Genomic DNA, 13,815 nt, shown 5'->3' on the forward strand with positions numbered 1-13,815 from the left:
AACTAAAGTTGTTCCTGAAGCAGTTATAGACAAGGTCTGGGCTTTCCCCACCCCCACAACTGTGGCAGTATCACAAGAGTTTTTGGGTCTTTTGGGCTACTGGAGAGTGTTTATCCTGCACTTGGCACAAATTCTGAAGCCCTTATGCCAGTTGGTACAAAAGGGCCTCAGGTGGGGCTGGGATGAGGCATGTGCAGCTGCTTTTACTGCTGCCAAGCAGGCAGTCAAGGCCATATAGGCCTTGAATGTAATTGACTCATCAAGGCCCTGTGAGCTAGATGTTCATGTAACTGAAGATGATTATGGATGGGGTCTTTGGCACATGCCAACCTATTGGATTCTGGTCACAACTATGGAAAGGAACAGAGGTCCAATACACCTTGACAGAGAAGCAACTGGCTGCTGTGTACCACGCCTTGCTGGCTACAGAGCCCATGGCTGGAACAGTTCCGATCAAGGTAATAACCACCTATCCGATCGTGGGGTGGGTGTGAGGCTGGACCCAAAGGCCACAGAGTGGCATGGCTCAGACACCTACACTGGCCAAGTGGGGTGCATATTTGCAGCAGCACAGAGCCTTTCTACTAGCTGTGTAAGTGGAGAACTCTAATGCTTATTGGGACCAGTGGCCTATACCAGTGGAAAGCAGGAAGAACTTGCTTTTCAGCCCTTGGTAGCCGAGACTCCTTATCAGGAGGGAAAAGCCCCTATACCTGAAGATGCTTGGTACACAGATGGCTCCAGTCGTGGGCAGCCCCCAAAGTAGAGGGCTGTGGCTTTCCATCGGAAGACTGAGACAATATGGGTGGAGGACAGAGAGGGGAAGAGCAGTCAATGGGCTTAGTTGCAGGCAGTATAGCTCGTGATCACCCAGGAGCCCTCCCCCATAGTTGTCTGCACTGACAGCTGGGCCATCTATTGGGGCTTGACTCTGTGGCTTCCGACATGGTATGCCAACTGGATGGTTGGTCACTGGCCCCTTTGGCGGGAAGAGTTGTGGCAAGACCTATGGGCCTCTGGTCAGACTAAGACTGTTACTGTATATCATGTGACTGGCTGTTTGCCTTTAGCATCCCCAGGGAATGATGAAGCAGATGCATTGGCCCAGGTGCGCTGGATACAAGGAAAGCCTGCCTCTGATGTGGCCCAATGGCTACACCGGCGTTTGTTGCACAGGAGGTGAAAGACAATGTGGGCTGTAGCCTGTAGGTGGGGCTTGCCATTGACCTTTGAAGAAGTCAGCAGAGCCTGGAAGGAGTGCCTTGTGTGCTCTAAGAGGGGCCCATACCGAGTCCCACAGCAACATGGGACAATAGTAAGGGGTCAATACCCCTTGTCAGGTGGCAGATACACTATATTGGGCCTCTGCCCATATCAGGATATTGGTATGCCATGACATGTGTGGACAAGCTACTGGACTATTGGTTGCTTTTCCTGCATGTTGTGCAGATCAGCAAACCACGAAGAGGGGTCTGGAGCGTCTCTTTGCATCGTATGGCCGGCTGCAGGTGATTGCAAGTCACCCACTTTACTGGACATGTGTTACAAGAATGGGTGCAGCAATTAGGAATAAAGTGGAAATTTCATGTACCATATAATCCTACTGGGGCAGGCATGATATAGAGGTACAACGGTTTGTTGAAATCTGGCCTGAAGTCGGACACCAATAGTCTAACGGGGCTGGTCAGCTCATGTATGGACAGTGCTGTGGCATCTGAATGAGAAGCCATGTAAAGGAGCTTTGAGCCCTGTGGATATGCTCACACACCTTGCTGCCTCTCCTATATAATTGTACGTCGAAACCAAAGAGCTATTGAAGCCAGAATATGGCCAGCAGAGCAACACCCTGCTGCCAGCCCCCACTGCATTAAGGCCTGGAGACACTGTTACATGGACCCGTCCCAGGACATTTTGACACATGGACCAGCGACGGCTGGCCCTTCTGGCACCTTGTGGGGAAGGCCTGGAAGCTGGCCTCCTGTGTATTCCTGGAGTAACAGCTGAATGGCCCCCAAAGGTCACGGTAGTGTGCCCAAAACATCCAGGAGGTAAGAGCATCTTGCAGGGAAGTTCATGTACCTCCCGTAGCCCTATATAGACCCATCTGTAACTCCCACAGGGAGGGGAGTGAAAGTCTGGTATACCAGATCAGGGTGAGATCCCATTTCTGCCACTGTTTTATCACAAGACCACTCTTGCATGTATCCTACCTGATGGACAAGATTTGCCTATGCTGGTGTCATTAAAACATGTATCTTATCACCCTTAAGGTTATTTTCTCCTACAGTCCTTCTGGCCTGAATGCGCTCCCTGGCGCAGCCACCGCCTGATGCCCTTGGCTACTGCCTGCCTCTGGAATGGACAAGCAATGGACTTAACGAGCATAAGACTTTGAACCTAGCTGAATTCTCTGGCTTGAGGATTGTCATGATTTTATTGCCGCTGCTTTATGTCCTTAGTCTGGTCACAATGCTCCAGTTCTCTCGCCCAGGGACCATTGTGGAAGAAGGGAAACGAGTAGATTATAAAGTGAGATTTCTGGAGGGGCAGCCTGTGGGTAAAATTGTAACATTTCCAGAATATCTCGCCTGGCTTTAGTACATTTGCATATTCTCAGGGGGGGAGAGAAGTTCATCTCCATGTCAATGGGTAATTACCAGGGCAACCGAGGGCGTGTCTGAACCTGAGAGCTTAGGGGGAGGGGGCTGGCTTGTTTGCTGCTGCTGGCTTCTTCCCCAGTAGGGGAGAAAGACGGCTGTGGGACTGCAGTTTGTGAGAATAAACGGGTTTTAAACTTTATTTCTCCCTTTGATTGATTTCGGTTTTTAGAGGTATTTTGCCCTGGGATTTCCTCTCTCCGGACTTACAGCGTGCTCTCCCTTTTGCAATATTTCTGAACAAAATCTTATCTAAATTCAGATTTGGTTTTGTTTGACAAGAGAAATAAAACTGCTAAATGTAAATTTTCTGCTTAATTACATAAGCCAAAAATCATGGCTCCTGTGAAACTATTATTAAAATTTTTATCTATTTATGTACATGAAACATCAGTTTGTTAACATGCATTTTTTTGAAAGTATAAAATCTTGCTGTAAAGTCTAAAGGTTGTGTTTTTTTTAAACCAAGTTTCCTGAAATCTAACCTCGTTCTATTCCTCTTCGGTTTTTTTCCTTCTGTGTTTCCGTTTCTCGCTTCTCTTTCTCGACCTCTCAAGTCCGCCGTGTCTTGTCCGCTAGCGTCCCACGCCTGTTCCTTTACCTCCCGTTTTGCTCTTTAGTTTCCCCATGTCTCTGCCCATGTGCCTCAGACTCTTTTTCCCTGTCTCTCAAATTTCTATTTTCTTAGGTTGGCCTCTGCAAGTTATTACTGCAGTAGTTATTTCCCAGAAAATACCTTATAACCGTTTTTAGTATGAAGTTCATTATTACCGCGCGTAGCACTCCCTTTCTCCGCCCCCGCCTACCCACCCCCCAACGTTCCAAAGTACCCCAACGTTCCCATTACTTTGGTGTCTTTTTGCCCACAGTGGACTCACCGGGCATAGATCCGTAGCATTTGCAATCACTTTTAAGTACAGTTGCCAATGAGAACTATTTTACGATTCCGATTTCTTCCTCTTTCACCAAATGCAGTCTTCTAACAGAGGATGTGTCACTTCAACTTCTTCCCCGATCCTCCTGAAAAGCTCTCTCAAAACCTTCCTTCCCCCGTCCACCGCCCGCCGCGGCGGAGAAGGCAGCCTCCGGCTCCTGTACGGAACTGGCCGGGCTCGACATGGCGGCTCCCAGGCGGACCCTGCGGCCGGGGGCGGCCATCTTGCCTCCTGGACAAAGCGGCGGAGGATGCGGAGTGGGCAAAACCGCCGGGTGGTACGAGCGCAGGCTCGAGAGCCTCGTGGTTTGCCCACCCAGACAGGAAGCGGGAGAGCTGGCCAGTATGGATGTGACAGCCGTACCCGGTGAAGCGATCCTGGGCATTTCGGGACCTGGTAACGGAGCCACAGGTCAGAAGGTGGATGTATGCGGTGATGAGTGAATCTGTCTGATTGTACGGGAGGGGACCTGAGGGTCAGTCCTGGGGGGCTTGTGAAGTCACTGGTGGGGAAGGTATGTGGAAGTAAGTAGTGTTGGGTCTATGTGGGAGTCAGGGTTGCGTGAGCTATGAGATCAGAAATTGGGGAAGGATGTGTCAGTGATAGGGCTGTCCCGATCAGAAGTGACATGTAGTGGGACTGATTGGTGGGGATGAGTCAGTGACTTAGGGGACTCTGGGGAATCAGTGATTGGTGAGGTGGCTTTCCACTAAATGTTGGGGGCTTCCATGTGGTGGTCAGTGATGTGATAGCCATGGGGGGGGGGAGTTCTTTGGGTGTGTGATTGCAAGGCCCAAGGATTCATGTTTGGAGAGAGCAGTAATGGGATATTTTGAAGAAACATTGAGCACCTGCTGGGTGCCCAGAAGTAAGTGTAACTGTTTCTCTTGATTGCTTCCTTCCAGATCTATTTTGACAAAACCTGTAATACCCCATAGAAAACAAACTCCCTGTTATGGGATCAGTGACCCCTTTGAACCAGTTCAGTCCTGTCTGCATGAGTACTCCTGGGACTGAGAAAAATTTACTAGGTATGTACTTTACTACACTGCAGGATATTCACTTGCATCAGTGGTTCCAGCTTATTACCATTTTTATGTAGAGACAACTGCATTTTTGAAAATGAGCAATAAAAATTTAAGGAGAAAACATCTCAGAATTAATATTTGATCCATGAATACTGATTGGCAGGAGAGTTTGCCAAGTTGAGGGAAAATATAAAGAGCTCTTGGGAGATTATTGGAATTCAGTTGCTTTTTTTTTTTTTCTGGGGAATAAGGGAAAATGGAAAACATTCTTGTTTTCCATTTGGTCATTGCCATTCTTATTGCCAGGGAGCTCCATCTGCAGTTAAATCTATATATCTATCTACGATTGTTGCTTTATGAACACATTCTAAAAACAGAATTGCTGGTTCATAAGTCAGTTGTTAGTAAATCAGCATGAAATCTATCTTCACATCTATACAATTAAAAAACTTTGTCCAAGTTCTGTATGATCATAGTATAGTCAGAAGAGAACTTCCTTTACATAGTGCTTTCTGACCCTTCTGTAAGGACAAAACAACCTTCTCCCACAGGTTGGACTGTTAACCACCTGATTTCTGGTGCTGTTTCTCGACTGGTAAACATGAAAGTTGAAGTCTGGGTCTGGTCTGTGAAAACATCCTTCTTATCATTGGTTTTGCTTTTTCAGGCATCTGCCCTTTTAGAAGAGAGCAGAAAATAATGAAGTCCCAGGTGAGGTACTTTTATTTTTAATTTTTGAAATCTCATCCTTCATTTTCCATATCAAATGGAAAAGTACAGATAGCTGAAATTTGGATTAGGGAAAAGGTAGCCAAAATAATGATCAAGACCTAGAAAGAGTTTCCAGGTAATATGTAGATAACCTGGTCTGAAACCATAAAATGATATACCAATTTCTCTGATCTTTTTTGCAGACATCATCAGTTATATGATTTGCAATCCTCTAAAGAGAAAGCAGATAAATTTCCCTTGGGAAGAAAGTATTTCTTCCATGTAAGAATAAAACATATTTCCTTTTTGGGTCTTCCTTAGGTTATGGAATGCACAGTGTTCTCACCAACACTCCTCTGGTAAATGCAACATTTCTTGTAGCTGTATCATAAGATGATCTCTTAAGAGGGAAGATATAATGTCATAGTCATACTCCTTAACTTTATCCTTTGGTGCTGGGATCATCAGACTGTAGGTCCAAATCTCCAACTGTTTTTATAAACAAAGTTTTACTGACAGCACAGCCATGCCATTTATTAACATATTGTTAATATGTTTTCCTGCTACAGTGGTACAACACAGACCATTTGGCCTATGATGCTGAAAATACATACTTTACTGAAATAGTTTGTTGACCTCTGCTTTAAAGGACCTAATTGATTACAGAGGTTTTCTATTGTCCAGCTTTATCCACCAATGAATAGATAACATAGACTGGGTACATTTTGCATGGTCTTCCAAAATACGCTTTTTAAAAGGCAGCTCTTAAATGATAATTATCTGGCAAAGCTTTGGAGAGCAAGGGTCTCTGATGCACCATGCCCTTTGCTGTGGTTTCAGAGTTTGTAGGATTACTGTCCAACTCAAAGCCGCTCTTTCTATGCTTTTCCATTTAAATGGTCTGTATTATGTTTTCTTCCTGCCAATTGTTGCTGTATACATGGTATACAAACTTTATATAGAAAACAAAAATTTAAAAACTAAGACACCTTTTAACTTAAATTCCACTCTTCTAAGATTATCAGTGTTTACCATTTGTTTTTAACCTTTTAAATTTTTTTCATTATAACTGTGATTAAGTGCATATATGTGAAAGTAGAAATGTGCAAGAGTGTTTCTTATTTTCTTATGCTTTTCTTTTGGGACAGTGATGTTACAGTAAACATTCTATTTTGCAACTTTATTTTTAATTTTACTACCCGGTATGAAGACTTTTGTGTACATTTTTTAATATCTTCCCATGCCACTTCATAGAATTCTCCTTTATTATTTTAGTAAATTCATAGTATTTCCTTGTGGTCTGGTTGACTAGGATTGTTTCCTTATCTATAAAATGAAGGTTATAATCTTCATAGGGTTGTTGTGAGAACTGATTGAGTAAAAACTGTGTTTAAAACTGTAAGTGAAGTGATTTGTTCTATATTGTTAGCTGTTATTATTATGGTATCATTATTATCAAATCTCAAAATTAGCTTTTGCATTAGGAGTTCTTATGACCATTTTACAGTAAAGCTTAACAAGTGTGTTCTGTTTCAAAAAGAGGATTTTTTCCTTCTTGGTGTCGGTAGCTTCAGAGCTATGCCGTCCAATACAGAGCCACCAGCCCCATGTGGTTACTGAGTACTTGAAACTGGTTAGTCTGAATTGATATATTCTTAATTGTAAAGTAGATACTGATTTTGAAAATATAATTCCAAAAGCTCACTAAGAATTTGTAAAGATCAATTATGTGTTGAAATCTTATTTTAGATGTAGTGGGATAAGATATATATTATTGAAAATAATTTTTGAACGTGTCTACTAAAAACTTTAAAGTTACCTATCTAGATAGCTTTGTGTTTCTGTTTCACACAGCTGCTTTAGAGAATGAAAATGGGTTTTTTAATTAGTTCAATAAATCCACTACAATGACTAATTAACCAATTATATACTTGTTCCTTTAGGAAGAGATTGATATTTTTTCCATACTGTCCAGAAGTAAAGTCATTATTTTTCACATATATCTATCCTTTCTCCTTCAAACGTCTACTCCCCTTTCATCTCCACCTCTTCCATTCTCCTAGTCACCCAAGAGGTAGAAATTGTTTGTAGATGACAAAAGTACAATTTTCCCTGATTATGCACTCTATTTTTCTCAAAATTAACAAAATTTATACATATTTGGTATACTGAACCATTCATGTATCCTTAATAATGGAAAATCACAATGTTAGAATTACATCTGTTGGAAAGGAATTCGGTTCAGAGACTCAGGGAACTCAGAGTGAAAGGTAAGGAAGGAATTCATTAAAGCAAGAATAGCAGGGAATGGCAGGTGCCTTTCAGGCAGCAGAGAGCAAAGAAGAGAGGGAGGAAAAGGAAGCTCCTTGAGCTCCTGCTTAGCATAGGGCAGATCCCTTGCCAACTCCCAAAGCCAGGGTCACCTGGCATCCATTGTCTGCTTGAATCTGCATGGCATGGGAACTAAGTCCCTACGACCCCAGGGTTTGGGGGAGCCACAGAACACCGGATACAGTGAGATTATGTTTTGAGAACTTCCCAAAGGCAAAGAAAGGAGATTTTCAGGCAGGCTACTAAAGAGCATGATCATATAGCTGCAGTCCTGTCCAAGTAACTCAGGCAATAGGAACTTTGCAAACTCAAATCAGAGCTCTCAGTAGCCCCTCCCTACTTATCTGGAGTAGAACAGAGACAGAGGGAAGACTTGTGCGTAAATCTGGAGAATAGAATGAAATAGCAAAATGACAAGTTTACCACTGGAAGAGCCTGGAGACAAAACATAGTAAATTGAGCAGTAAGAAATCTGTAAGGCAAAATGCAAACAAAGGGGAGTGTGGGCAACCTTAGAGAGGAGGAGTACTTAAGTGCTTAGGGTTTGGGGTTTTATAAGGCCTTTTGGGTAGGGGCCAATGTGAGGCATGGTGTATACAGATGATTTATAATTTCTTTTAAATTTTGTTTTAAGAATAGGATTATTTTGGTGACTGTTGGTCCAGATCTAGACATTCTTTATCCACATAGGTTTATTTACACTTCAGAGGTCTAGCTGCTATCCTGGTTACAAAGTTACTTAGTTGATTAAGGGGCTGGAAGAAAAGGAAGAGCAGCATAGAGATTAAATTAAAGAATAAACTGGGCCTGTTGTGCAGGCTAAGTAGATTTTACAATGGCATGACCCTTGTCCCATTTCCCTGCCTACCTCATCTGGTAGGGGAGAGAAGTCCTGGATTAACAATCTTTGGCCTTGGTGGCCTCATCTAATTGGTACAAGGAAGACATGTGCTGTGCTCTGATACTTTTTTTTTAACAGTCCAGAGATATATATATATTTTTTAACCTGTCAAGCCATGAATTCATAGGGAATGAGTTCCAGCAGCTCAGGCTCCTTTCCATCTGTTCCCACGAAGTGTGCTTCTCCGCGCAGAGCAGGCTGGCGCTTCTGTTGATCTCAAGCACCTTTCTCTTTGGCTTCCTTCTTTTTCTGATTATTTTCCTTCACATGCTTCAGGAAGCTGTCTCAACTCTTAAGAATGCTTAAAATGTTCAATATGTACATTAATTCCCTTTGCAAGAATCTTGCCCTTTACTTGTTTGTTTACAGCCTGCTGGGGACCACTGTGGACTCTTCCAGTTCTGCCGTGGTAGCATTTGTGGGGCATTCCTTTTTGAACACTGCCCATGCCCTTGATGCATTATATCACCTTTCTTGTAGATTCACATGTATGTGGCCAAAGGAACAGCTCTATGTTTTCTAAACGGTGTAGAAAACCTATAGTGGGTGCCTCTCCTCTTTCCCTTTTGTGTTGGTCATTTTGACAGTTTACTGGAAGATGGTCGTTTTGACTGAAAGGCTCTGATACTTTTATCTGGGGAATTGTTTTTCATCTGGGGAATATCCAGAAATACCAAGTCACTCCTGACCTTTGAAACTGAAACTAATTAACTGATTAACTCTGTGAGTCTTTTCTGGGTCTTTGGTTTTATGTGGTTGACTCTTTGAGTCCCTTTTAGTGGGCATTAATGGCTTTATTCTCTCTCCACTCATGTCTGTCTTTCTGCCTAACACATCTATTAATTTTACTATCAGAATGGATTTCCTCTACATTCCACATTTATTATTGTTCTCATGTTACTGTACTTCAGATCAAAAGAATATAGTTGACTAATGTATAAAACTACTTTTGACTAAACATGAACTTTATTCTGTATGATGTTCATTCATTCCTTTTTAGCAAACATTTCTTGAGTATTCAATATATGTCATATGCACTGACTGACTGGAATATCACAGATGTAGGCATGGTTCTTTCCTGGAAAGAATGCAGAGAAAAATGGGATAAACAAAAGTGGAAACCAACATTAACATATCCAAGTTCTGTAATAGACATGGGAGCAAGGAACTGTTACAGCAGAGAGGGGGGAAGCAGCCATCTTTATAAGGAAGGAAGGAATAGGCTTAAAGATGATGGAATTTTTAAAGATTATTGGATTTTGGATTGAGAGGGAAGTAAGGTAAGGATGGAAAGCAGCATTTGCAAGATTAGGTTGTAAAAGTAAAATAACTCTGATTTTAGGTGATACCTAGGAAAGCTGAAAATTGAGGAAAATGAAAATGTAGGATGTTATGTGGAAAGTTTGACAGGTGTGTTATTAAGCAACAAAATATGAAAGATCTTGTTTAAAATACAAAGACAGTTGTGTTCAAGTGCATTGGTCAAGAAACCAAGCTATTGAGTTGGAATACCTGCTTTTAAATCTGAGAGTTAAACAGTCACATATTCAGTTTGTAATCTCTGGCAAGCAGTGACTTAACAATAGCAATCACAGGTTTTCTCATATGTGAAGTGAACAAGTTAATTGGGTTGTTATGACAAGCAAATGCTTGGCAGCTGGATAGTGTAAATATGGGACTTTGTGTGGGATGAGAGAAACCTTGTGATTGAGATGACTGAGATGAGATTGATTGTAGCTGCAAGGATGGAAATGAAGCTTTTAAGCAGGGGAATATTGATATTTGACAATATTTGATTTCTTTTTATTCTGAAAGCAATTTGGGTAATAATGGGGATTTAGGAGAAAACCTGAAAAATAGTCAAAAATAAACCTGAGTGATTCTATTAGATGACAACTGTTGTGAACATAATCGTGACATAAATAACGGTCAGTTTTCCCTTCATAAACATCTTATGGCTCTACACTTGCACAAGTTCTTTATTTATTTATATTTATATTTATATTTTTTTTAATGTACAAATAAGCAGAGCTTATTTTATTTCTGAAGTAGTGTTGAAGAGCTGAAATTGTGCCTCAGCTCACCTGCCTCTTTCCTTTCGAACCTGCCACCTGCTCCCTCCCCAGCCAAAGCTGGTAGAGCACAGGTGGTTCAAGATAGGGAAGAAAAAGTTTTTTTCTCATCTTGGCATCAGATCTCATTGTGCTTCTCCTTTGCTGTCTCTTGGTCTTTATCTTATGGCACTGATATTCTTGTCAGTGATCACATTTCCCTCTTTGCCTTTCTTTAGGAAAGCACTTACAGCCAGTTTCATCTTCTGTACTCAACAGTTCACTGTTCACATACATCTGTTCCATCTCGCAGAGTATGGAAATGCATGGAATATATTTGTTGTTTGCCACTCAGCAACCATAGCCCCCTCCTGACTTTATCTTATTTTCATACCTTTATTTTGCTTTGATTCCTATTTTTTTTTGTTATCATTAATCTACAATTACATGAAGAACATTATGTTTACTAGGCTCCCCCCTTCACCAAGTACACCCCCCCACACCCCATTACAGTCACTATCCATCAGCGTAGAATCACTACTTGTCTTCCCTGTGTTGCACAGCCTTCCCCATGCCACCACAACATGCTAATTATATATTCTAATCATAATACCCCCTTTCTTTTTCCCCTCCTTATCCCACCCTTCCCACCCATCTACCTCATTCCCTTTCCCTTTGGTAACTGTTAGTCCATTCTTGGGTTCTGTGATTCTGCTGCTGTTTTGTTCCTTCAGTTTTTCTTTGTTTTTATACTCCACATATGAGTGAAATCATTTGATATTTGTCTTTCTCCGCCTGGCTTATTTCACTGAGCATAATACCCTCTAGCTCCATCCATGTTGTTGCAAATGGTAGGATTTGTTTTCTTCTTATGGCTGAATAATATTCCATTGTGTATATGTACCACACCTTCTTTATCCATTCATCTACTGATGGACATTTAGGTTGCTTCCATTTCTTGGCTATTGTAAATAGTGCTGCAATAAACATAGGGGTGCATCTGTCTCAAACTGGGCTACTGCATTCTTAGGGTAAATTCCTAGAAGTGGAATTCCTGGGTCAAATGGTATGTCTATTTTGAGCTTTTTGAGGAACCTCCATACTGCTTTCCACAATGGTGGAACTAATCTACATTCCCACCAGCAGAGTAGGAGGGTTCCCCTTTCTCCACTACCTCGCCAACACTTGTTATTGTTTGTCTTTTGGATGGTGGCAATCCTTACTGGTGTGAGATGATATCTCATTGTGGTTTTAATTTGCATTTCTCTGATGACTAGCGATGTGGAGCATCTTTTCATGTGTCTGTTGGCCATCTGAATTTCTTCTTTGGTGAACTGTCTGTTCAGCTCCTCTGCCCATTTTTTAATTAGATTATTTGCTTTTTGTTTGTTGATCTGTGTGAGCTCTTTATATATTTTGGATGCCAACCCTTTATTGGATCTGTCATTTATGAATATATTCTCCCATACTCTGGGGTAACTTTTTGTTCTATTGATGGTGTCCTTTGCTGTACAGAAGCTTTTCAGGTTGATATAGTCCCACTTGTTCATTTTTGCTTTTGTTTCCCTTGCCCGGGGAGATATGTTCATGAAGAAGTCGCTCATGGTTATGTCCAAGAGATTTTTGCCTGTTTTTTCTAAGAGTTTTATGGTTTCATGACTTACATTCAGGTCTTTGATCCATTTCGAATTTACTTTTGTGTATAGGGTTAGACAGTGATCCAGTTTCATTCTCTTACATGTAGCTGTCCAGTTTTGCCAGCACCATCTGTTGAAGAGACTGTCATTTCCCGACTGTATGTTCATGGCTCCTTTATTGTACATTAATTGACCATATATGTTTGGGTTAATGTTTGGAGTCTCTATTCTGTTCCACTGGTCTGTGGCTGTTCTTGTGCCAGTACCAAATTGTCTTGATTACTGTGGCTTTGTAGTAGACCTTGAAGTTGGGGAGCGAGATCCTCCCCACTTTATTCTTCCTTCTCAGGATTGCTTTGGCATTCGGGATCTTTGGTGTTTCCATATGAATTTTTGAACTATTTGTTCCAGTTCATGAAGAATGTTGTTGGTAATTTGATAGGGATTGCATCAAATCTGTATATTGCTTTGGGCAGGATGGCCATTTTGATGATATTAATTCTTCCTAGCCAAGAGCATGGGATGAGTTTCCATTTGCTAGTGTCCTCTTTAATTTCTCTTAAGAGTGTCTTATAGTTTTCAGGGTATAGGTCTTTCACTTCCTTGGTTAGTTTTATTCCTAGGTATTTTATTCTTTTTGATGCAGTTGTGAATGGAATTGTTTTCCTGATTTCTCTTTCTATCAGTTCATTGTCAGTGTATAGGAAAGCCACAGATTTCTGTGTGTTAATATTGTATACTGCAACTTTTCTGTGTTCCAATAACAGTTCTAGCAGTTTTGGAGTGGAGTCCTTAGGGATTTTTATGTACAGTATCATGTCATCTGCAAAAAGTGACAGCTTAACTTCTTCTTTACCAGTTTGGATTGGTTGTATTTCTTTGTTTTGTCTAATTGCCATGGCTAGGACCTCCAGTACTATGTTAAATAACAGTGGGGAGAGTGGGCATCCCTGTTTTGTTCCCGATCTCAGAGGAAAAGCTTTCAACTTCTTGCTGTTCAGTATGATGTTGGCTGTGGGCTTATCATATATGGCCTTTATTATGTTGAGGTACTTGCCCTGTATACCCATTTTGCTGAGAGTTTTTATCATGAATTGATTAAATTTTGTTGAATGCTTTTTCAGCATCTATGGAGATGATCATGTGGCTTTTGTCCTTCTTTTTGTTAATGTGGTGGATGATGTTGTTGGATTTTTTAATGTTGTACCATCCTTGCATCCCTCCGATGAATTCCACTTGGTCATGGTGTATGATCCTTTTGATGTATTTTTGAATTCGATTTGTTAATATTTTGTTGATTATTTTTGCATCTTCGTTCATCAGGGATATTGGTCTGTAATTTTCTTTTTTGGTGGGGTCTTTGCCTGGTTTTGGTATTAGGGTAATATTGGCTTCAGAGTATGAGTTTGGGAGTATTCCCTCCTCTTCTATTTTTTGGAAAACGTTAAGGAGAATGGGTATATGTCTTCTCTGTATGTCTGATAAAATTCCGAGGTACAAGAGAGGAGCCAAGATGGCGGCGTGAGTAGAGCAGTGGAAATCTCCTCCCAAAACCACATATACC

The 13,815-nt window shown here is 41.4% G+C and overlaps 2 protein-coding genes and 1 pseudogene across 7 annotated transcripts in view; 1 reads left to right on the top strand and 2 right to left on the bottom strand.

The window, feature by feature from the left end:
• Positions 1-3,713: 3,713 nt before the first annotated feature.
• The window catches only part of ZNF300 (zinc finger protein 300), a 131,639-nt gene continuing 121,537 nt past the window's right edge, over positions 3,714-13,815 (top strand). For all 6 annotated transcript variants that reach the window (XR_008993275.1, XR_008993276.1, XR_008993279.1 and 3 more), the window contains exons 1-3: positions 3,714-4,003; positions 4,498-4,623; positions 5,288-5,331. Coding sequence is in view for 1 of the 6 variants with exons in the window: in XM_057490645.1 (XP_057346628.1) it covers positions 4,548-4,623; positions 5,288-5,331 (120 nt within the window). In the remaining 5 variants the exon portion in view is untranslated. The remainder of the gene's footprint in view (positions 4,004-4,497; positions 4,624-5,287; positions 5,332-13,815) is intronic.
• Positions 5,387-13,815, bottom strand: part of SMIM3 (small integral membrane protein 3) — a 126,142-nt gene continuing 117,713 nt past the window's right edge. Inside the window, exon 3 of the mRNA XM_057490681.1 lies at positions 5,387-5,404. The gene's annotated coding sequence lies outside the window, so the exon portion shown is untranslated. The remainder of the gene's footprint in view (positions 5,405-13,815) is intronic.
• Positions 6,666-10,764, bottom strand: LOC118916400 (60S ribosomal protein L21-like; annotated as a pseudogene).

Source organism: Manis pentadactyla, chromosome 2 (assembly GCF_030020395.1).
Source record: "Manis pentadactyla isolate mManPen7 chromosome 2, mManPen7.hap1, whole genome shotgun sequence".
Lineage (NCBI taxonomy): Eukaryota > Metazoa > Chordata > Mammalia > Pholidota > Manidae > Manis > Manis pentadactyla.